Consider the following 24,868-nt stretch of genomic DNA (forward strand, 5'->3'; position numbering starts at 1 on the left):
TCCAAAGGACTATTGGATGACATGAGCCACAGCCCCAAGACCAGAGGAATTAGATAGTGCCCAGCTACAACTACCAACTGCTCTCACTGGGATTACAACCAAGTGTGAGAAAATCGTAGAATAAAAAATCAAATTCACAAAAAGAACCAGGCTTGCTGATCTGATGGACACTGGAGGAATCCCTGAGACTATGTTCCTAAGACACCCTTCCGACCAGGAACTGAAGCCATTCCCAGAGACCACCTCCCAGACAAGCAATAGACAAGCGCATAAAATAAACAATAACATCCCTGAGAGAATGTACTCCCTAAAACAAGCAATTATACAAGATCAAAAGGGCAGTATCTGCCCAAAAGCAAAGATGGGAAGGCAGGAAAAACCAAAACCAAAACCAAACCCACTGCCGTCGAGTCAATTCGGACTCATAGCGACCCTATAGGACAGAGTAGAACTGCCCCATAGAGTTTCCAAGGAGCACCTGGTGGATTCAAACTGCCAACCTTTTGATTAGTAGCTGTAGCACTTAACCACTATGCCACCAGAGTTTCTGAGAAGGCAGGAAGGGGTAGAAAATCAGGATGAAAGGAAATGTGGAATCCAGGGTGGAAATGGGGAGAGTGCTGACACATTGTGGGGAGTGAAACCAAGATCATTAAACACTATGTACAAACTATCGAATGGGAAATCAATTTGTTCTGGAAACTTTCACCTAATGCACAATTTTTAAAAAAAGCAAGGAGAAAGAGAGAAAGAAACAGCAGTATCTAAGAACTAGAAACAGATTCTGAAAATGGAATGGTACTTAAGGATTATCTAGAAACACACCAAACTATTATCACTAGGTAGTGGGCTTACAAGTGGTTACTGTATTACTTCCATTCTTCTGCTTTTATGTTCCTCCATGTTTTCTTAAAGGAGTATTTGAAAATATGCTTCACAGGCATTTCCTCCCATTTAAGTCATACAAACCAGCATTGGTATTTTTCCATGATGATCAATAAAACCAGTTCTGCTATTATTTCACAGAAAGCAAAGACAGTATTTTTATAATCATGACCAAACCCTTTCACCTAAAGGAGAAGAAACTGGGTCCAGAGAGAAAAAATGACTTGGGAAAGGGCTATAAACTTCATGAAAGTAGAGACTACAATTACCTTGTTCACATTTGTTGGTTGGATGAAGGAGGGTCAAGGCGAAACCTTCCTTAGACTCCTATGTACGCTCTTTCCACTTAATGGCACCACATTGTCAAAAGCCCGGTTATCAAGTCCATTCAACAACATATTAATACATTCCACAAATACTAACTCGGTGCCTACTTGAACTAGGCCCTGATAAGTACAGAACGCAAAAAGTGTAAAGAGAGAGATTAACAGTGAGAAAAAAACAGAGATATGATAGAATTACTAGGAATGGTGGTGCAGTGGTTAAGCGCTTAGCTGCTAACCTAAACGTAGTTGTAGCTGGGCACTAGCTGCTCTGCGCAGAAAGATGTGGCAGTCTGCTTCCTGAAAGATTACAGCCTTAGTAACCCCGTGGGGCAATTCTACTCTTCCTATAGACTCGCTATGAGTCGGAATCCACCCAATGGCAAAGGGTTTGGGTTTTTTTTTTTTGGTTACTAGGGATGGGAGCTCCTTCAGGTAAGGTGGACAGGCAAAGCTTTTCTGAGGTGACGTTTAAGCAACAAAATAGCATCAACACTTCTTATGAGATGAACGTGATGTGTGTGTGTCTGTGTGCGCGCGCGCCCGCGCGTGCATGCGTGTGCCCTTTCCAGCCCTAATCATCTAGATCTGGTCATCCTAGGCATCAGCATCCTGGACGTAGCTCTCCAAACCCTATGGATGCTAGTAGGCCAGGAAAGAGAAGGCTTACCCATCTTATTGATGTTAGTAGGCCAGGCAGGTGTCTTTTAAGTTTTTAATAATGATAACTTTAGGAATGGAATCGTGAAGTTCTGATTAATCCAAGAGCCAAAATTGGCTTCTGACCCTCTCCCCGCTTTCCATCCTCCCCCATGTTTATTATTCCGGCCTTCGATCCGCAGAGCCCTTAGTAAGGGTTGGCTAAGAATAGGCCCGCCTCTCGTTCGAGATTCGCTGCTAATTCCAGAAACCCCGCCTCCTCCCTCTCACGATTCGCTATCCTTATGCTTATCCCGCCTCTCCACCGAAAACATTGGCTGCTCGGCCATCTGCGGCGTTAGCGTCTGCAGAGCCGCCGCAGTGCCAGGGTCGAGCGAGGGGCAGCACTAGCAGCGATGGCAACCACTGCGTTGGCGGCGCGGGTGCGGCTCTGCGCGTTGGGAGTGAGGACCGTGCAAGCCCAAGGCTTTAGCTCGGACCAGGTGCGCCGACGGCAGTGTCCGCTGCCCCAGCCCTGAGCGCGGCCCCCGTCTCCCTCTCGGCATCTTCACCATTGCCTCTGTCTCTCCACACAGCCGCACGATCTCGACAGGGGCGCAGGCGCGATCCGGGAGGCCGGTGGGGCCTTTGCAAAGAGAGAGGCGGCTGAAGAGGAGCGATATTTCCGGTGAGGCCCACGGGGTTCCAAGTCCAGCCCTAGACCTCCCAGGGCCTTTCAATTCGTCTTAAACTTTCAGCTGCCTCACCCACCCCTCCCTGGTGCCCTGGGGCGTCCCAGTCCCCAACGGAACTACCGGTCCCCTGAACCCATTACACCCCAGCACCTGAGGTCTCGATCGTTGCCACCTATAGGGCGCCCCCAGCCCCTACTGTACAGTCGCAGGGCCCCCAACCCAAGTCATTTCCACCGGCAGGCCTCCAGAACTCCACCCACGGCAGAACTCCCCCTGTATCCTTTGCCATCTCCAGCCGTGGAGTTCTCACTGAGTTTTATGAAGCGCCCTCCAGATTTATTCGCAGTGTCCAGTTCTGACCGTCCAATACTTGCTGACCCTTTAAGCCTGATTCCCATGTCCCTTGCCCACCTATCACTCTCTCCACTTTCTCCGCACACGCTTTAGCTTTGCAAGCCCCGTGTGGATTCCGGCTCCTTAGACTCTCTCAACCCTCTCTAGACCCCCACGCCTCTCCAACTCGACCAGACACTGTGGGTCATAGGGGCTGCGGGCACCTGCACATAGTTGGACTCCACCCTCTTCTGGAGCTCTTTGTGTAGCCCTGCCCAAACTACACTCTAGGCTGTAGATTTCCCTCTTCCGTTTAGGAGTAGGAAGTGGGCTGGGTCTATCCCTCTCCCAACCCCATGTTATCTTTAACTGACATCCATGCTGGGGAGGAGCACGGAACTAATCATGCTGCTACCTGTCCTTTGGCCTGTCCGCTTCTGCCCTCTCTTGCTCAGTGTTAAGAATTATCACCATGGCGCCTGCCATACCAGCAGGCTAACATACTGCCCTTGTTATTATTAGATGCCCTTGAGTCGACCCCTGGTGTCTTTATAACAGAAGGAAACATTTCCGGACCTGCGCGGTCTCCATGATCTTTTATATGTTTGAGCCCATTGTTGCATACTGCCCTTAGAGATCGTTTACTTGGGCCTCTATATTAATTTTTACACTTAAGGAAAACTAAAGCCTGAAAGTGACCCAACCAACATTGAGACCTAGATTGGACTGTCCAGGACTGCCCATGTAAGAGACCCCTAGGCTTCTTTTTTCTTTCTTTTTGGCCTTTACAATGTGCCATGCATTTCTCAAGACAAAGAGAGCCCTAAATGAAATTGGTATACATGGATAGTTGTCCTTTAACCATATTCCTTTGCCTGCCCACTCCTCCCCTCCCCTCCTTCTCCTTTTTTTTCCAGAAAGGGACTGTTTCACTGATAAGGTATTGGGGACTTACATTACATCTCTCTGGAGTTTTCTACTCTAAAGAAGAATTTGAAAGAAATAGCTTTCTAATGGTGGGATTTCAGGCATTAGCACCAAGAAAGTGGAATCATTTTGGTCATTCCCTTAAGACGGAGTATTCTTCCGCTAGTGGGGAGGGGGAAGAGGAGGATGACCAGACAGATTCCCAGGGACTCATTTTTTTTGCCATAGTTATTTTGGGTTATGCTCAGAGATCTCTTGGGGATAAAGGATTGGGATTAAACCCAGAGGCGCTGTGTTTTATAGAGCACAGGCTAAAGAACAACTGGCAGCCTTGAAGAAATACCATGAAGAAGAGATTACTCATACTAAGAAGGAGATAGAGCGTCTGCAGAACGAAATTGAGCGGCACAAGCAGAAGATAAAGAAACTAAAACATGATGATTAAGTGCACACTGTTTCCCAGAGAACGGCTACATAATCATCATCCACGTCTAGTGGACACAGTTCTGCTTTAATATTGGTCTGTGTGCTGCCAACAAATTATAATAAATTGTCATCAGTGAACTGTGTTTGATGCCTCTGACTATCTGGAGAACTGTAGGAGGACAGTCACTGCTGGGCTGCTAAAATGAGTGGACAGGGTCCCTGCAGCAGGGAGCTCACAGACAATTAAAGGACTGGTAAACAACTGTCAGTACGTATATGGGGGAGGGGGGGCGGTGGTGACACAACCTTGCCCCTGCCCAATCCATCCCGAGGTGTTTAAAGAAAGCTTGAAGGATAAACCCGAATACAAGGCATAGAGGTCAGGAACTGCCTGGAGGATAGAGAGAGACGATTGCTTAAAAAGATGCAATTCAAGGCACCATTTTTACAATTATAAAATTATTTAGAGAACTCTTCATATGATCTTATGAATTATTAGGTGACCATGTTATTATAATTTTGCAGGTTGAAAGAACTGAAATTAGAAATAATGTATTGCCTACGGTCACTCAGTATGTTGAAGCTGAGCCTTGTATCCAAGTTTTCTGACTCCTAATCCAAGTCTGTTAATAACAGGGAATACAAATTATTTTTTATGTACGTCTAGGCTGTTTTTTTTTTTTTTTTTTTTCCAGGAGCAGATTGCCAGGTCTTTTCTCCCACGGAACTACTGGTGGGTTCAGACCGCCAACCTTTGGGTTAGCAGCCTAGTACTTAACCATTGCACCACCAGGGCTCCTAGCTATTTGTTTCAAGACCCTGTATCACAAAGTTCTTTAGGTCTATTGAGTGATAAAAGCTTGGAGAAAACATCCACCCTGCCCATATACTCAAGACAATAAATGGCTGTTTACAAAACACAAGTGTTCCCCTGAAACAAGACACTTTGAATTACAGTGCTGCTGATGGAAGGTTTATATAGCTCCTGAGGTGTTTTTTGAGGTGTATGTGCTAGGATTCAAGTGACCAGGGACAGAATGACCTCAAAGATGAAGGCCAAGAAATGATCCTTTTTTTTTTTTTTTTTAACAACAGTACAAAATTTTTAAAGTTTAAAAATTAGTTTAGGGATAAGTTGTAGCATATCTTCCATTTTGCATTTTTGTAACCCGCCTCCCCTCCAAAAAAAAGACATACAAAATCCCCTAAGTTTAGTGGAGCGTAACAGATGTCACTGAATTGTATATGTAAAAATGGTTGAAAAGACAAATGTTTTATAGATTTCATCATAATGTTTTTTTAATTCCTTAAGTTTGTAGATAATAGTGTTTTTGTGACTTCTTATAATCGACACTTGTCTTATTAGGAGTGATGTTCCTGAGGTAATTCCGCAATAGGGATGTAAAATCTAGTCTTCTACTTTATTTTAAATAAAAATCAGTCTAATGATGATTGAATAAAGCAAGCAAAAAGTTGAAACTATAGTTAAAGTGAAGAGGAAGAATTATAAGCTTGAGTTCTTAAAAGGATTAAATGCATAATTTTTGGACCAGCCTAATTAAACAGTGAAACCCTGGTGGTGTAGTAGTTAGGTGCCACGGCTGCTAACCGGCAGTTCGAATCCACCAGCCCCTCCTTGGAAGCCCTATGGGGCAGTTCTACTCTGTCCTCCTCTAGGTCACTATGAGTCGAAATTGACTGTATGGCAACAGGTTTGGTTTAATTTAAGAATAACTGAGTTTGTGAAAATGGTAGTTCATGGTCTTTTGCTACAACATACCTGTGATTACATTTTCTATCATGCTGCAATAAAAGCAAGATATTGAGTAATATCAAAGTACATGTTAAAATCCTAACATCATTTATGTCATGCGAACCAGTGACCATCAGACCAATAGCCCAAGTCATAAGATTCACCTAGCACCCAGAAGCACCCCAGGTGGTCCTTAGAAATAGGCGAATTTGGAAAATACTACAGCAGTGATTGTCAAAGTCTACAAGCCAGCAGCATCAGCATCACCTGAGAACTTTAACAATGATTAAAAAAAAAAAAATAGTTGCCATAGAGTCAGTTCCAACTCATGGCAACCCCATGTGTGTCAGAGTAGAACTGTGCTCCACAGGGTTTTCAGTGGCTGATTGTTTGGACATAGATCACCAGGCCATTCTTCCAGGGCCTCTCTGGGTGGCTTCGAACCTTCCACCTTTTGGTTAGCAGCTGAGTTTATTAATGGTTGCATTACCCAGGGACTCCAGGAACTTGATAGAAATACAGATTTTCAGGGCCCAGGGCAGACCAGCTGAAACCAGGGTTGGGACCCAGCCATCTGTTTTAACAAGCCCTCCAGGTGAAACTACAGGTAGCTTCTCATAGAATTTGTTGGCATTCTTGGGCATACGAAAAGACAAAATCAGTTCCCATCAAGTCGATTCTGACTCATGGAGACCCGAAGTGAGCAGAGTAGAATTGCACTCCATACAGTTTTCAAGGCTGTGACCTTTTGGAAGCAAATCACCAGGCCTTTCTTCCACGGCACCTCTGAGTGGGTTTAAAGTGTTAACCTTTCAGTTAGAAGTCCAGCACCTAACCATTCACACCACCCAGGGGCTACTTTCTTGGGCATAGAATATTTTTATAAAGGCAGATTATTGAGTATAATCAGAATAACTTTATACATGTTTAATATAGTTCTTAATATGAATCCTATTTTAGGATTTAAAATAAAAATATGTTAAGAAATTGTTGATGTACAAAACACATATTAACATTTTAGAGCATAATACTCCACAGAATACAGTTTAGGACATGCTACACGGGTTTATTGTATTACTTAAAATCCTTTCTGTTTACAAGTAATAGAAACCAGCAATGGCTGGTTTAAGAGGGGGGAGAAAAAGAGTAATTTATTGAAAGAATAAATTTATTGTCTCACAGAAACTCAAGACTTGAACAAACAAAACTCAGGAAAGACTCTGTGAACTGCAGGAGCAGATCTATCAAAGCTGCTTCCTAACCATCTATCTCAGAATCATCAAAACCAAGAAAAACCCAAACCCATTGCCATCGAGTGGATTCCGACTCAAAGCGACCCTATAGGACAGAGTAGACCTGCCCCATGGAGTTTCCAAGGAGCGACTGGTATATTCGAACTGCCAACATTTTGGTTAGCAGCCGTAGTAGCTCTTAACCGCCATGCCACCAGGGTTTCTGAGAATCGTCAGGGTGCTTTATTTATTTAGATTTTTATGGAGTTTTATACAATAAAATTATTTAACAATTTCACAACCATCTACATTTATGGAGCACTTTTTTGTTGTTGTTCATATAATTTCATCATATTTCTGAATCAGGTCCACACCATTAGTTTAATTTTATAGCCAAGTAACTGAAGCCGGGAATTGATAAGTAACTTTCCCAGGGTCATGCAACCAGGTTTGTGCTGAGCAAGGACTTTACTTCGGGACTCCTGCCCCCACATCTTGAGTTGCAGTTCCAGGATAGTGGTTGAGTTGGCCCTTAGTTCCCTCCTCAATGTGGGATAGGTAGGGGGACATGCCTGGACATCTGAGGATGTGTGCTAAAGGAGAAGTCTCCTGGCAGTAAATCTAGAAGTGCCAGTGGTTGGCATTGGTGTTAGCATTTCATCTGTGACATGAATCCCTGTCAGCATGTCAGTGCATGCCTATGTGATGAAAACACACTACTGTAATAGAACCTACTTTAAGATTTCACAACAGTAGGTCTATGGCTGCAGTTGTTAATCCAGGCTGCACATTGAAATACCTGGGGAGCTTTAAAAACAAACCAATACTGCAAGACCAATTAAATCCAAAGCTCTGAGATTGGGGCCTGGACATGAGTATTTTAAAAAAGCTCCCCCAGTTTTTCCAAAATACAGAAAAGAGTTGAGAACCACTGGCATAAAAGATCCTCCCAGGTCTGCTGCATATGGTTGGGCATGTTGTTCGCTGCAGAAGACACCTGACTGAAGGGACCAGTAAGGACTGAAATTCAGACCATACTCTGTTCACCAACACGTGTGCCCTAGTTTGAAAGTAACTTCTGTCCTCAACAAGAGTCACCTTTTGTATAATTCCCACAAAAGGGTCAGTAGACCACTCCCCTATTCTTGGATATGCAGTGCTGCATGTCCTATGTATTCCATTTTCAGCTGGTTTTTTGTGCATTCATTAAAAAGTATACTTTATATCTATCATATGTTGGGCACTTGGTATACACTGGGGATACAACTATAAAACAATCAAAGCTCTTATGGAGCCCATAGTCTATTGGGGAAAAGAAGTGATTAAATAGGGAGTTAAATAATAATGGGGGTAGGAGTAGAATTCTGGAGAAGGATATGGGACAGGCACTCCACTCAGACCTGGGGTTCAGAGGGACCTCGTGGTGGATAATGGCGGCCAGGTAAAAGGAAAGGGGTGGTATTTAAAGCTGAGTGACAATATTTGAAGAAACCTGAAATTAAGAGATGTGAGTTATCAGGGAATCTACCATAGTTCAGTCTGTCCTTCTGGAACATGGAGGGAATGATAGGTGTGTGGCGGGAGGGTTGTTGATACTGTGCAAGTTCTACCAATTTCCAAGGGCTAGGTTAGTCACCTGCAAGCTTAATCACTGTGCCTCACTCCTCAGTCATTCCTTCTTTCCATCCTCTCTTCTTCCTTCCCTGCCCTCTTCTTTTCAGGACAGTCCTTTATTAGAGGAGAAGATACCTAAACAACTTAGGCTTTTAGCTACCCCAACCTGCCCCATCTCCTTCTGTCCTACGTATCCTCTAATCTACTTTCCTTCTGTCATGGATTGAATTGTGTCCCCCCAAAACGTGTCAAATTGGCTAGGTCATGATTCCCAGTATTGTGTGTTTATCTACCATTTTGTTTGTTATCTGAAGTGATTTTCCTATGTGTTGTAAATCCTACCCTTATGATGTTAATGAGGCAGGATTAGAGGCAGTTATGTTAATGAGGCAGGACTCAATCTACAAGATTAGGTTGTATCTAAAATCAATCTCTTTTGAGATATAAAAAAGAAAAGTAAGCAGAGAGACAGGGGACCTCATACCGCCACAAAGCAAGAGCCGGGAGAATAGCACATACTTTGGACCCAGGGTCCCTGTGCTAAAAAGCTCCTTGACCAGGGAAAGATTGATGATAAGGACCTTCCTCCAGAGTCAACAGAGAAAGAAAGCCTTCCCCTGGAGCTAATGCCCCAGATTTGGACTTGTAGCCTACTAGACTGTGAGAGAATAAATTTCTCTTTGTTAAAGCCATCCACTGTGGTATTTTTGTTATAACACCACTAGATGACTAAGACACTGTCTCTATCAATTATTTCCCTACTCTGGGCATTACATATGAATGGAATCGTGTAATATGTGGTCTTCTGTAACTGGCTTCTTACCCTTACCGTAATGTTTTTAAGATTCATCCATGTCGTAGCATCTATCAGTACTTCATTCCTTTTTTTAGTCAAGTAATATTCCTTTGCATGGATATACCACATTTTTTTTTTTTTATCAATATATTATTTACTTGAAAATTGGCTTGTTTCCATCTTTTGGCTATTATATAGAGTGCTGCCATGAATACTTAATGTTCACATATATTTTTGAGTGCCTATTGTTACGGATTAAATGTGTTTCCCCTGAAATATGTGTTGTAAATCCTAACCTCTATGCTTGTGATTATAATTTCACTTGGGAAAAGGTTGTCTTTGTTATGCTAATAAGACAGGATTAGTGTAGTGTGTATCTTGAGTCAATCACTTTTGAGATATAAAAGAAATTAAGCAAGCAGGCAGAAATGGTGTTAAGTTAGATGCCAAAACACATGGAGATCTTCAAGGAACCAGAAAACAGAAGCTGAAGAGACAAGGATCTTATTCCAAATTCAGCAGACAGAGAAAGGCTTCCCATAGAGCCAGTGCTCTGAATTTGAACTTCTAGCTTCCTAAACTGTGAGAAAATAAATCTCTGTTTGTTAAAGCCATCCACCTGTAGTATTTCTGTTACAGCAGCACTAGATAACTAAGACAGAATTTGGTACTGAGAAGTTGGAGTGCTGCTCTAACAAATACCTGCAATGTGAACGTGGTTTTGGAATCGGGTAATGGGTATAGGCTGGAAGAGTTTAAAGGTGTCTACTAGTAAAAGCTTAGATTGCCTTGAAGAGACTGTTGGTAGAATCATGGACATCAAAGGCAATTCTGACAAGGGCTCAGAAGGAAGCAAGGAGAGCTATAGAGAAAGTCTCTATTGTCAAAGAGAATACATATGGTGCCAGTAACAGAATGTTGCTAGAAATGTAAACATTAAATGTGCTTCTGGTGTGGCTTTAAAAGGAAATGATGATCATATGACTGACAATGGAGGAGGGGTGATGCTCTTTATGCCGTGGCAAAGAACGTTTCTGAATTGTGTTCAAATGTGTGGTAGAAGTTAAAACTTGTAAATGATGAACCTGGACATGTGGCTGTTGAAATTTCTAAGCAAGATCTTAAAGGGGCTACATAGTTTCTCCTTGCTGCTTATAGTGAAATGCAAGAGGAAAGAGATGAACTTAAAAACGAACTGTGCAAAATGAAAACAGAACTTAAAGATTTGAAAAATTCTGTTGTACAAACTAAGGACATGTGTCCTAGAATGTTCACCAAGGACATGGCTGCACAGTCTTTTGTTAAAGAAATTAAGCCTGTGACTGATGGATCTAACCAACTACCAGCAGAAAACCCATCAGCTTAGACTGAAGTGGACAGAGAAAGGATGAAAGAAAAGAATGCTGTCTGCCTCTTGGAATTCTACAGGCAGGAAACAGGCCAAAGGAGTTACATCTGTTGTCCTCCAAGAAAAGAAAAGGACCATCCCTGGAGCACCTCAGAGATCAGCAAAACTGTTGGAAGGAGCTCGAGAAGCAGGGTCTTCTTGATTTCAAAGGGTAGGGCCATGATATCCTGGCTCTCAAAGGGTGGGGCCGCAGCCTCCTACGTTTCAAAGAGTCAGATCTTCATCAGCTCAGTTCTGGAGTGTGGGGCTGACATTAAGGTGTGCCAAGGGGATGGGGCCACCACCCAAAGCTAAGGGAGCAGAGATGCCATGCCCAAAGGTTGAAAGAACAGGGCCTGCCAGTGTTGAGGGGGTGGGGATGCCACTCAGATGGACTGCGAGAACAAGGCCACCCAAAACTGAGGGAGCAGAGTTGCCATCCAGAGGGCCTGGAAGGCAGAGCTGAAGCCCAGAGCCAAGCATCCTCCACCCAGAACCCAGAGGGTATGGCCAACACCCATATTCTGGAAGGCAGGGCCATTGCTCAGATGGTTCCAAAGGACAGAGGTTTATTCTCAATCCTTGAGAGCCAATGTAAATTATTCTGCTGGGTTCTGGGCTTGCTGGGTGCCATTATCCCTTCTTTCCCCCCAATTTCCCCTGTTTATAATGGAAATGTCTAATTTGTGCCTGTTCCACCATTGTACTTTGGAAACAGGTAACTTTTGGTCTAGATTTTGCAAGTTCACAGATGAAGAGAAATTTTGCCACAGGATGGACTATGCCTAAAGCCTCACCCATATTTGATTTAGATGATTCAAAAGATGAGATTTGGTACCTGGAATTTATTTCAGGCTTTTGGAATGCTGTGATGGGGTGAATGTATTTTACATGTAGCACGGCAATGAATTTTGGGGGCCAAAAGGTGAAATGTTATGGATTGAATTGTGTCCCCCCAAAATATGCATTGTAAATTCTAACCTCTATGCCTCTGGTTATAATCTCATTTGAGAATGGGTTGTCTTTTTTATGTTAATTAGGCAGGATTAGTATAGCATGTATCTTGAGCCAATCTCTTCTGAGATATAAAAGAGATAAAACAAGGGAAAGAAACGGAGATGGGGTAAGATAGATGTCTTAGTCATCTAGTGCTGCTATAACAGAAATAACACAAGTGGATGGCTTTAACAAAGAGAAATTTATTCTCTCACAGCCTAGGAGGCTAGAAGTTCAAACTCAGGGTGCCAGCTCCAGGAGAAAGCCTTCTCTCTGTGTCAGCTCTCTGGGAAGGTCCTTGTCATCAATCTTCCCCAGTTGAGGAGCTTCTCAGCACAGGGATCCTGGGTCCAAAGGATATGCTATTCTCCTGGCTCTTGTTTCTTGGTGGTATGAGGTTCCCCTGTCTCTCTGTTCACTTCTCTCTTTTGTATCTCAAAAGAAATTGATTCGAGATTCAACCTAATCTTGTAGATTGAGCCCTGCCTCATTAATGTAACTGCCTCTAATTCTGCCTCGATAACATCATAGAGGTAGAATTTACAACACATAGGAAAATCACATCAGATGACAAAATGGTGGGTAATCACACAATACTGGGAACCGTAGCCAAGATAGAAGTTGACACACATTTCGGGGGGACACAATTCAATCCGTAATAATACATACCGAGACACATGGAGATCTCCAAGAAGCCAGGAAGCAGAAACTGGAGAGACAAGGACCTTCCTCCAGAGCCGACAGAGACAGAAAGCCTTCCCCTAGAGCCAGCACTCTGAATTCAGACTTCAGCTTCCTAAACTGTGAGAAAATACGTAAATTTCTGTTATTTCTTTTATGGCAGCACTGGATAATTAAGACAAGCGTAATCAGTTCTTTTGTGTATATACCCACTAGGAGTAGAATTGATAGGTCATATGGCAATTCTTTGGTATTCAGGAATTGACAGAAAACCAATACTGGGGAAATACTCATCGTCCTATACACTTGATTGTTGTTAAAGTCCTCCTCTGCTGAGGTCACCCTTTGGTGAGCATTCACACGAGTCACAAATATTTTCACTTCTTTGGCCCATTCAGAGAGATCTATCCACATACCTCTTCCCCATACTTCCTTGTCACCCATTTTCCAATCATGTTCCTTCAAAATCCCTGACCATCCAGCCAAACCATTGTCCACAGCCCAGCAGTCAGTATACAGCTGCACATCTGGCCATTTCTCCTTCCAAGCAAAGTGAACAACCGGAACACTGCTTGAAGTTCTGCCCATTGAGAGGATTTCCCTTCACCACCATCCTTCAGGGAGATCCCAGGAAGGGGTTGCAGTGTTGCTGCTGTCCACTTTCCAGTGGTGCCTACATATCATGCAGAACCATGTGTAAACTAGGCATGAGTTTTCTCTTCCTCAGTCAACTGATCATAAGGAACTCCTCATGAAGCCGTAGATGCAGACTAGGTGGGGGAAGTTACTGTGACAAGAGTGGAGACCATGAACATTTGAGCCACTTCCTCATGCAACTTACTTGTGCCTAAAAGTCCTGCTCAAGACTGATCTTATATATACCACTTCCATTTAATGATGGAGAACTGTTGTGCACGTCTGACTTTATGACTCTGTGGGTCAGACAACACCCAGTTTATGATAGGCAGCTCAGGCTGCACGGTGACTTAGTGGCCCATGGTTAGATGTTCAGTCTCTACTAAGGCCAAGTAACAAGCCAAAAGCTGCTTCTCAAAAGGAAAGTGGTTATCTTCAGAGGATGGCAGGGCTTTGCTTCAAAATCCTAAGGGTCTGCCCTACAATTCACCGATAGCGGCTTGCCAAAGTCTCCAAACAGCATCTCCCTCTGCTACTGACACTTCAAGTATCATTGAATCAGCCAGATCATATAACCCAAGTGGCAGAGCAGGTTGCATGGCAACCTGAACCTGTTGCACAGCCTTCTCTTCTTCTGGGTCCCACTCAAGGCTAGCAGTATTTTGAGTCACTCGATAAATAGGCTGGAGTAGCACACCGAAATGAGGGATATATTGCCTCCAAAATCCAAAGAGGCTCACCAGGCATTGTGCCTCCTGTTTAGTTGTGGGAGGGGTCAGATGCAATAACTTATCCTTCACTTTAGAAAGACTATCTTGACATACTCCACACCGCTGGACCCCTAGAAATTTCACTGAAGTGGAAACCACCTGAATTTTTGTTGGGTTAGTTTCCCACCCTCTAGCATGCAAATGTGTTATTAATAAAATTTTTACTTAATAAGTCTAGAGTCATTGATATTTCTTCCTTACTAGGTCCAATCTGCATAATGTCATCAATGTAATGGACCAGTGTGACATCTTGTGGAAGGGAAAGGTGATCGAGATCCCTGCAGACTAAATTATGACATAGGCCTGGAAAGTTGATAAACCTCTGAGGTAGGACAGTGAAGGTGATCGTTGGCCTTGGCAGCTGAAGTCAAACTGATTCTGGTGATTCTTCTAAACCGGAATCAAGAAAAAGGCACATGCCAGACCAGTAACTCCATACCAGGTACCAGGAGATGAATTAACTTGCTCAAGCAATGAAGCCACATCTGGAACATCAGTTGAAATTGGAGTCACCACCTGGTTAAGTTTATGATAATCCACTGTCATTCTCCAAGGTCCATCTGTTTTTTGCACAGGCCAGACAGGTAAGTTGAATGAGAATATAGTAGGAATCACCACCCCTGCATCCTTCAAATCTTTGATGGTGTCAGTAATGTCTGCAATTTCTACAAGAGTATGGTATTGCTTTTGGTTTACTATTTTCATAGGCAGAGGCAATTCTAATGGCTTCCATGTGGCCTTTTCTACCATAATAGCCCTTATTTCATAAGTCAGGGATCAAATGTGAGGGATCTGCCAGTTACTCAGTGTGCCTATTCCAGTTATGCATTCTGAAACTGGGAAAATCACTACATGATGGGTTCAGGGACCCACTGGAAGCACCGTGAGACAGACATGAGCCAAGACTCCATTAATAACCTGACCTGCATATGCTCCCACACTTTGAATGGTGGGCCACAGTGATGTTTTGGGTCTCCTGGAATTATTGTCAGTTCAGAGCCAGTGTCCAGTAATCCCAGAAAAGTCTGATTATTTCCTTTTCCCCAATAAATAGCCACTCTTGTAAAAGGCTGTAGTCCCAAATTGAATAGTGTACCACAAAAATGTATGTTAACTTGCTAGGCTTTGATTCCCAGTATTGTGTGATTGTCTACCAGTTTGCTGTCCAATCTCGTTTTCCTATATGTTGTAGATCCTACCTCTATGATGTTAATAAAGTAGGATTAGAGGCAGTTATTTTAATGAGACAGTGCTCAATCTACAAGATTAGGTTGTGTTTTAAGTCAACCTCTTTTGAAATATAAAAGAGAGAAGTGAGCAAAAGAGACAGGGGGACCTCCAACTACCAAGAAAGCAGAGCTTGTAGAGGAGTATGTCCTTTGGACCCAGGGTCCCTGAACTGAGAAGCTCCTAGACAAAGGAAGGTTTGATGATAAGGACTTTCCCCCAGAGCCAACAGAGAGAGAAAGTCTTCCTCCGGAGCTGGTGCCCTGAATTCGAACTTTTAGCTTCCTAAACTGTGAGAGAATAAATTCTCTTTGTTAAAGCCACCTACTTGTGCTATTCCTGTTATAGCAGTGTTAGGTAACTAAGACAATCCCTTCGGGGAAAGCTGGGATATCATTGCTGATGTCAGGTGGATCTTGGCTGAAAGCAGAGACTATCGGAGGGATGTTTACCTGTGTTTTATTGAGTACACAAAGGCATTCAACTGTGTGGCTCATCACAAATTACAGATAACATTGCAAAGAATGGGAATTCTAGAACACTTAATTGTGTTCATGCAGAACCTGTACATAGACCAAGAGGCAGTCATTGGAACAGTACAAGGAGATACAAAGTGATTTAAAATCAGAAAAGTATGTATCCGTGTTATATTCTTACATCATACTTATTCAATCAGTATGCTGAGCAAATAATCCAAGAAGCTGGATTATGTGAAGAAGAACACAGTGTCAGGATTGGAGGAAGACTCATGAACGCTCTGTGATATGCAGATGACACAACCTTGCTTGCTGAAAGTGAAGAGGACTAGAAGCATTTTCTAATAAAGATCAATGACCACAACCTTCAGTATGGATTGCACCTCAATATAAAGAAAACAAAAATTCTCACAAGTGGACCAACAAGCAACATCACAACAAACGGAGAAAATATTGAAGTTGTCAAGGATTTCATTTTACTTGGATCCACAGCCAACACCGATGGAAGTAGCAGTCAAGAAATCAAATGACATATTGCATTGGACAAATCTGCTGCAAAAGACCTCTTTAAAGTGTTAAAAAGCAACGATATTAACTTAAGGACTAACGTGTGCCTGACCCAAACCATAGTATTTTCAATTGCCTCATATGTATGTGAAAGCTGGACAATGAATAAGGAAGACAAAGAAGAATTGATGCCTTTGAATTATGGTGTTGGCCAAGAAGATTGAATATACCATGGACTGCCGGAAGAATGACCAAATCTGTTTTGGAAGAAGTACAGCCCAAATGCTCCTTAGAAGCAAGGCTGGCGAAACTTCATGTCACATAGTTTGGACATGTTATTAGGAGGGACCAGTCCCCAGAGAAGGACATTACGCTTGGTAAAGTAGACCGTCAGGGAAAAGGAGAAAGACACTCAAGGAGATGGATTTACACGGTGGCTGCAACAATGGGCTCAAACATAGCAATGATTGTGATGATGACACAGAACTGGGCAGTGTTTCATTCTGTTGTATATAGTGCCACTATGAGTCAGAACCAACTCGATGTCACTTAACAACAACATGGTAGTTTTTTGTTTAACTTACTGATGAACCACCAAAATGTTTTCTACAGTGGGTGAGCCATTTTATATTCCTTCCAGCAATGGATGAGGGTTGCAGTTTCTCCACACCCACACCAACACTTGTTATGATTTTGTTTTAATTATAGCCATCCTAATGGGTGTGAGGAGCTCTGGTGGTGCAATGGTTAAGAGCTCAGACTGCCAATCAAAAGGTCAGCAGTTCGAATCCACCAGCTGCTTCTTGGAAACTTTATGGGGCAGTTCTACTCTGTCCTGTAGGGTCACTGTGAGTTGGAATTGACTCAACAGCAATGGATAATGGGTGAGAAGTGGTATCTTATTGTGGTTTTGATTTGCATTTCCATGTTGACTAATGATGTTGAACATCTTTTCATGAGCTAATTTACTATTTACATATCTTCCTTTCAGAAATGTCTATTCATATCCTTTGCCCATTTTTCGTTTTTTAAAAAGATTATTTGTCTTTTTATTATTGAATTTTGAGAGTTCTTTATATTTTCTGGATACTAAACTCTTACCAGATATACGAATTGCAAGTATTTTCTCCCATTATGTGTGCTGTCTTTTCACTTTTTTGATAAATGTCCTTTGATGCCCCCCACTTTTTTAATGAATGCACCTCATTTTTTCTATTCTTTTGTTTTTTGGCAAATCCGAGGTCATGAAGATTTACCCCTGTGTTTTCTTCTAAGAGTAATTTTTCTTCTTTTTTTCTTCTTGTACTTTAGATGAAGGTTTACAGAACAAACTGACTTCTCATTAAACAGTTAGTACACATATCGTTTTATGACGTTGGTTAACAACCCCAGGACATGTTAACACTCGTCCTTCTCAACCTTCAGTTCCCTATAGCCAGCTTTCCTGTCCCCTCCTGCCTTTTAGTCCTTGCCCCAGGGCTGGTATGCTCCTTTAGCCTCATTTTGTTTTACGGGCTTGTCTAATCCTTGGCTGAAGGGTGAGCCTCAGGAGTAATCTCAGTAGCTGAAAGGGTGTCCAGGGGCCATACTCTCGGGGTTTCTCCAAGCTCTATAAGACCTGCAAGTCTGGTCTTTCCTTTTGAGTTAGAATTTTGTTCTACATTTTTCTCCAGCTCTGTCTGAGACTAAGAGTAATTTTAATTCTTACATTTTAACATCAGAAATAAATAACAAAAAATGGTCTTTGATCCATTTTTAGTTAATATTTGTATAAGGTTTGAAATGAGGGTCCAACTTCATCCTTTTCCATATAGACATCCAGTTGTCCCAGTACCATTTGTTAAAAAGACGATTCTTTCCCCACTGAGTGGTCTTGGCACATTTGTTAAAAATCAGCTGACTGTAGACAAAAGGTTCTATTTCTGGACCCTCAACTCTATTCCACTGAACTATATGCACATCCTTGTGTCAGCACCACTCTAACTTGATTACCTTTGCTTTGTAGTAATTTTTGAAATTGGCAAGTGTGAATCCTCCAACTTTGTTCTCCTTTTTCAAGACCGTTTGGGTATTCTAAGTGCCTTGCTATTCAATATGAATTTTAGAATTAGCTTATAAATTTCCACAAAGCCAGTTGAGATTCTGATAGAAACTGTGTTCAATCTGTAGATCAGTTTGATATTATCATCTTAACAATATTAAGTCTTCCAATCCCTGAACATGGGATGCCTCTCCATTTATCTGTTGTTGTTAATTGCTGTTGACTCAGTTCTGACTCATGACAACTCCATGCACAGCAAACTATTGGTATGTTTGAATACATTGTTGCAGCCATCGTGTATTTCGAGTGACTTCCAACCTAATGCTCATCTTCCGGCAGTATATTAGCCAATATTCAGTTGTGATCCAGAGTTTTTGCTGGCTAATTTTCAGACACGGATCACCAGACCTTTCTTCCTAGACTCTTAACCTGTAAGCTCCACTGAAACCTGTCTACCATGGGTGATGCTGCTGGTATTTGAAATGCTGGTGGCATAGCTTCCAGCACCCTAGCAAAATGCAAGGCACCACAGTATGACAAACTGACAAACAGGTGGTGATCCACTTAGATCTTCTTTCTTTCAACAATAATTTGTCATTTTCAGAGTATAACTTTTGCACTTTTTTTTATTGTGTTAGGTGCAAGTTTATGGTGCAAATTAGTTTCTCATTCAAAAATCTATATATGTATTGTTTTGTGACATTGGTTGCAATCCCTGCAATGGGTCAGCATACTCCCCCTTTCCACCCTGGGTTCTACCTGTCCACTTGCCCAGTTTTCCTGTCCCTTCCTGCCTTCTTGTCTTTGCTTTTGGAAAGGCTTTGCCCATTTGGCTCGTATACTTGATTGAACTAATAAGCACATTCCTCGCTTGTGATATTGTTTTGTAGGCCTGTCTAATCTTTGGCTGAAAGGTGGAATTTGGGAGTGGCTTCAGTTCCAAGTTAGCAAGGTGTCTGGGGATAATAGTCTTAGGGGTTCCTCCAGTCTCTGTCAGGACAGTAAGTCTGTTCTTTTTCTGTGAAATTGAATTTTGTTCTACATTTTCACCTGCCCTGTCCAGGATGCTCTATTGTGATCCCTGTCAGAGCAGAAGGTGGTAGCAGCCAGGCACCATCTAGTTCCTCAGGGCTGAGGCTGGTGGAGGCTGTGGTTCATGTGGCCCATTAGTCTTTTGGAGTAATCTTCTCCTTTGGTTTTCTACATCCTCCTTTGCTGTGGATGGGATAGGACCAATAGATGTATATTAGATGGTCGCTCACAGGCTTTTAAGACCCCAGACGCTACTCACCAAAGTCAGATGTAGAACATCCTCTCTATGAACTATGTTATGCCAATTGATCTAAATGTCCCCCAAGACCATGGTCCCCAGCCCTCAGCCACAGTAACTTGTTCCCTTAAGATATTTGGATGTCTCCAGAAGCTTCTATGACATTGCCTTGGTCAAGTTGTGCCGATTCCCGTGTATTATATGTTGTCATTTCCTTCACCAAGTTAATGCTTACCTACTGTCTAGTTAGTGACTTCCCCCTACCACCCCTCACCTCCTCGTAACTGTCAAAGATTGTCTTTTTCTATGGGTGAACTTTTTCTTGGGTTTTTATAATAGTGGTCTCATACAATATTTGTCCGTTTGTGATTGACTTATTTCACTTAGCATAATGCCCTTCAGATCCATCTATGTTGTGAGATGTTTCACAGATTCTTCCTTGTTCTTTATTGTTTCATAGTATTCCATTGTGTGCGTGTACCATAATTTGTTCGTCCATTCATCTGTTGGTGGGCACTTAGGTTGTTTCCATCTTTTCGCTGTTGTGAACAATGCTGCAATGAATGTAGGTGTGCGTATGTCTATTCATGTGATGGCTCTTATTTCCGTATTGTATATTCTTAGTGGGATTGCTTGATCATATGGTATTTCTATTTCTAGCTTTTGAAGGAGGCTCCATATCGTTTTTCATAGTGGTTGTACCATTTTACATTCTCACCAGCAGCGCACAAGAGTTCCAATCTCCCCACGACTTCTCCAACATTTATTATTTTCTGGTTTTTTGATTAGTGCCAGTAATGTTGGGGTGAGATGGTATGTCATTTTAGTTTTGATTTGCATTTCTCTAATGGCTTGGTGATCTGGAGTGTTTCCTTCTGTGTTTGCTAGCTGGCTGAATGTCTTCTTTGGTGAAATGTCTGTTCATATCCTTTGCCCATTTTTTAATTGGGTTATTTGTTGAAGTGTTGAACTATTCTATATATTTTGGAGATTAGACCTCTGTTGGACATGTTGCAGCCAAAATTTTTCCCCAGTCTTTGGATGAAGTCTTTTGATGAGCAGAAGTGTTTAAATTTCAGGAGCTCCAAGTTATCTAGTTTATCTTCTGGTGTTTGTGCATTGTTACTTATAGTTTGTATTCCATTTATGCCGTGTACTCGGGCCCCAGCATTGTCCCTAATTTTTCTTCCATTATCTTTATCTTTTTAGGTTTTATATTTACATCTTTGATCATTTTGAGTTAGTTTTTGTGTACGGTGTGTAATATGGTCCAGTTTCATCTTTTTGCAGGTGGACATCCAGTTTTGCCAGCACCATTGGTTAAAAAGACTGTCTTTTCCCCATTTATTGGACTTTGGTCCTTTTTCAAAGATGAGCTGACCACAGGTGGATAGATTTACATCTGGGTTCTCGATTCAGTTCTATCGGTTTATGTGTCTGTCATTGTACCAGTACCAAGCTGTTTTGACTACCATAGCTGTAGAGTAAGTTCTGCAATCAGGAAATGTGAGGCCCCCTACTTCGTTCTTTTTTTTAATAATGCTTTGCTTATCCAGGGCCTCTTTCCTTTCCATATAAAGTTGGTAATTAGTTTTTCCATATCATTAAATAATACTGTTGGTATCTGGATCGAAATTGTATTATGTCTGTAGATCGCTTTGGGTAGAATTGACATTTTCACAAAGTTGAATCTTCCTATCCATAAGCACGGTATGTTTTTCCACTTATATAGGTCTCTTTTGGTTTCTTGCAGTAGTATTTTGTAGTTTTCTTTGTATAGGTCTTTTATGTCCTTGGTTAGATTTATTCCTAAGTATTTTATCTCTTTAGGGAGTATTATAAATGGTATTGTTTTCCTGCTTTCTTTTTTGAAGTTCTCTTTGTTGGTGTATAGGAATCCAACTTATTTTTGTGTTCTTGCATCCTGCTACTCTATGAATCTTTCTATTAGTTCCAGTAGTTGTGAGATCTTTAGGGCTCTCTACATATAGTATTATATCATCTGTGAATACGTATAGTTTTACTTCTTTTCCAATTTGGATGCCCCTTATTTCTTTTTCTTGCCTTATTGCTCTAGCTAGATCTTCCAGCACAATGTTAGATAGAAGTGGTGAAAAAAGGCATCCTTGTCTTATTCCTATTCTCAGGGGAAATACTTTCAGCCTCTTTCGGGTGAGAATGATGTCGGCTATTGGTTTTGTATAAATCTCCTTTATCATGTTGAGGAATTTCCATTCTATTCCTATTTTACTGGGAGTTTTTATCAGAAATTGGTGTTGGACTTTATCAAATGCCTTTTCTGCATCAATTGAGATGATCATCTGATTCTTTTCTTTTGTTTTGTTTATGTGGTGGATTACGTTGATTGATTTTCTAAAGTTGAACCATCCTGGTGTACCTAATATGAATCCCACTTGGCTGTGGTGTATTTTTTTTTTTTTTATGTCATGCTGAATTCTATTGGCTAGAATTTTGTTGAGAATTTTTGTATCTATATTCATGAGAGATATTGGTCTGTAATTTCCTTTTTTTGTGATGTCTTTACCTGGCTTTGGTTCGTCTGGCTTCATAGAATGAATTTGCTGGTATTCCTTCCTTTTCTATGCTGTGAAACAGAGCAGTACTGGTGTGAGCTCTTCTCTGAATGTTTAATGGAATTCTTCAGTGAAGCCATCTGGGCCAGGGCTTCTTATTGTTGGGAGTTTTTTTTTTTTTTTTTTTTCTTATTACCTCTTCAATCTCTTCTCTTGTTATGGTTCTGTTCATATTTTCTATCTGTTTGTGTTAGTTTAGATAGGTAATTTGTTTCTAGAAATTTGTCCATTTCTTCTAGGTTCTCAAATTTGTTGTAATACAATTTTTTTCTCTCTTGTACACCTACTGTTTTGTGATACTGCTTACCAACCCTATGACACATCAACACTCTGCCTTCCTGAACTTGGGTTCCCTATTACCAGCTTCCTGTCTCCTCCTGCTTTCTAGTCCTTGCCCCTGGGCTGGTGTGCTCCCTTAGACTTGTTTTGTTTTATGGGCCTGTCTAATCTTTGGCTGAAGGATGAACCTCAGGAATAACTTCACAAGTGAGCTAAAAGGGTGTTATTCAGTTTCCATGTATTTGATTTTTTTTTCTTTTTTTCCCTTGCTCTTCCTGTTATTGATTTCTACTTTCACGGCCTTGCGATCAGGGAGATTGCTTTGTATTACTTCAACATTTTGGATTTTATTGAGGGTTGCTTTGTGGCCTAAAATGTAGCCTATTCTGGAGAATATTCCATGTATATTGGAAAAGAATGTATACTTTGCTGCTGCTGTTGGGTGGAGTAGTCTATATATGTCTATGAGATCAAGTTTGTTGATTTTGGTCTTTAGATCTTTTGTATCTTTGTTAAGTTTCTTTCTAGATATTCTGTGCTTTACCAAGAGTGGTGTGTTGAAGTCACCTCCTATTTATTGTAGAACTGTCTATTTCTCTTTTCAGTGCTGTTAGTGTTTATGTATTTTGGAGCCCTGTCATTTGCTGTGTAGATGTTTATTAAGGTTATGTCTTCTGGGTGGATTGTCCCTTTAATCATTATATAATGTCCTTCCTTGTCTTTTATGGTTGATTTTGCCTTAAAGCCTATTTTCTCTGATATTAGTATTGCCATTCCTGCTCTTTTTTGGTTATTGTTTGCTTGACATATTTTTTCCATCTTTTGATTTTTAATATATTTATATCATTGTGTCTAAGGTATGTCTCTTGTAGACGGCATACTGATAGATCATTTTTTTTTTAATCCATTCTGCCACTCTGTGAACTTATAGGTGCATTTAAGCCATTTACGTTCAGTGTGATTATCGATAGGTATGAGTCATTTTTTTTTTTATGAGTCTATTGCTATCATAGTGTAGTGCTTTTTTTTTGTGATGCTGATATTTTCTTTGTTCCTCTTACTTTCCTGGACTGAGCTCCTTTTGTTTGTGGATTTTCTTTCCTTTTGTTATTATAGACTTTGTGTTTATTGTGTCTTTATATTTTTCTTCTTCTTTATTTTGATGAGTAGGTTTGTTAACTTTCTTTGTGGTTACCTTGAAATTTACCCTTCCTAAGTTATTACTTGATATCACCCTGACTGCCTCTCCATTTAAAAGCTGTATAGCTACACTGTTTATTCCTCCCTTTTATTGTTTTAATGTTGTCATCATTTACAGATTGATGTCTCTGTTTCCCTGTTCTAAGTCTTTTAAAAAATTTTTTTTTATTTTTTATAGCTTTGTTTTATTATTAAGAATTCTTTATGTGATGCTGTCCTGTGTCCTAGACTCAGGTTGTTGTTTGATGTTGTTAGTTCTCTAGCTGAAGGACTCCCTTTAATATGTCTTATAAGTTTGGTTTGGTTTTTACAAATTCCCTTACTTTCTGTTTATCTGGAAATGTCCTAATTTCACCATAATATTTGAGAGAGAGTTTTGCTGGATATGTTATTCTTGGTTGGCAGTTTTTGTTTTTTTTTTTCTTTCAGGTTTTTAAAAAATATGTCATCTCATTGCCTTCTTGCCTGTATAAAAAAAAAACTTTAGTTTCTGCCAAATAATCAGACTTTAGTGTTATTGTTTCCATTTTGTAAGTGACTTTTCATTTTTCTAGAGCTACTTTCAGGATCCTTCCTTTGTTTTTGGTTTTGTCAAGTGTGATTATCATATGTCTTGGTGGCTTTCTTTTGGGGTCTATCCTATAAAGTGTTCATTGAGTTTCTTGGATAATCAGCTTTTCATCTTTCGTGATACTTGGGAAATTTTCTGCTAGCAAATCTTCAACACTCTTCTCTGTGTTTTCCATTTTCTCCCCCTTTCTGAAACTCTGATCGTGGGCAAATTTTTGCTCTTGATTGTGTAACACATAATTCTTAGGTTTTCTTCATTCTTTTCTCTGATTTTTCTTCAAACAAAGTAGCAACCATGGATTTGTCTTCAATCTTGCTGATTCTGTCTTCATTGTTTCAAATTTGCTCCTAAAACCTTCTGTTGAGTTGTCTATTTCTGAACTTTTGTTGTCTTTTAGATTTCTGGTTGCTGTTTTTGTACAATTTCTAATTGTTTATTCATTTTGACATTTTGTTCTTGTACTAGTATTTTCCTAAATTCTTCTATTGCTTTGTCTGTGTTTTCCTTGATTTTGGCTATTTTCGTTGGTTTTGCTGTGTTTTCTATGATTTTGTCTATTTTTTGCCTTCATTTTATCTGTGTTTTCCTTGATCTCTTTCCTAATCCCTTA

General features: G+C 41.0%; 1 protein-coding gene across 2 annotated transcripts; it reads left to right on the top strand.

Annotated features, from left to right (window-relative positions):
• The first annotated feature begins 2,193 nt into the window (after window positions 1-2,193).
• On the top strand, window positions 2,194-18,194 carry ATP5IF1 (ATP synthase inhibitory factor subunit 1). Of its 2 annotated transcripts, none has more exons than XM_064281573.1 (3): window positions 2,194-2,350; window positions 2,444-2,535; window positions 7,164-18,194. In XM_064281573.1, the coding sequence occupies exons 1-3, from the start codon at window positions 2,264-2,266 to the stop codon at window positions 7,240-7,242; spliced, it is 258 nt and encodes an 85-aa protein (XP_064137643.1). In that variant the 5' UTR covers window positions 2,194-2,263; the 3' UTR covers window positions 7,243-18,194. The 2 variants fall into 2 exon arrangements, with proteins under 2 accessions (XP_064137643.1, XP_003415481.1); XM_003415433.4 differs by lacking the exon at window positions 7,164-18,194 and adding an exon at window positions 4,106-4,366 and having other exon boundaries at window positions 2,203-2,350.
• Window positions 18,195-24,868: the final 6,674 nt, after the last annotated feature.

The sequence above is a fragment of the Loxodonta africana genome, chromosome 3, assembly GCF_030014295.1.
Source record: "Loxodonta africana isolate mLoxAfr1 chromosome 3, mLoxAfr1.hap2, whole genome shotgun sequence".
NCBI classification, from domain to species: domain Eukaryota; kingdom Metazoa; phylum Chordata; class Mammalia; order Proboscidea; family Elephantidae; genus Loxodonta; species Loxodonta africana.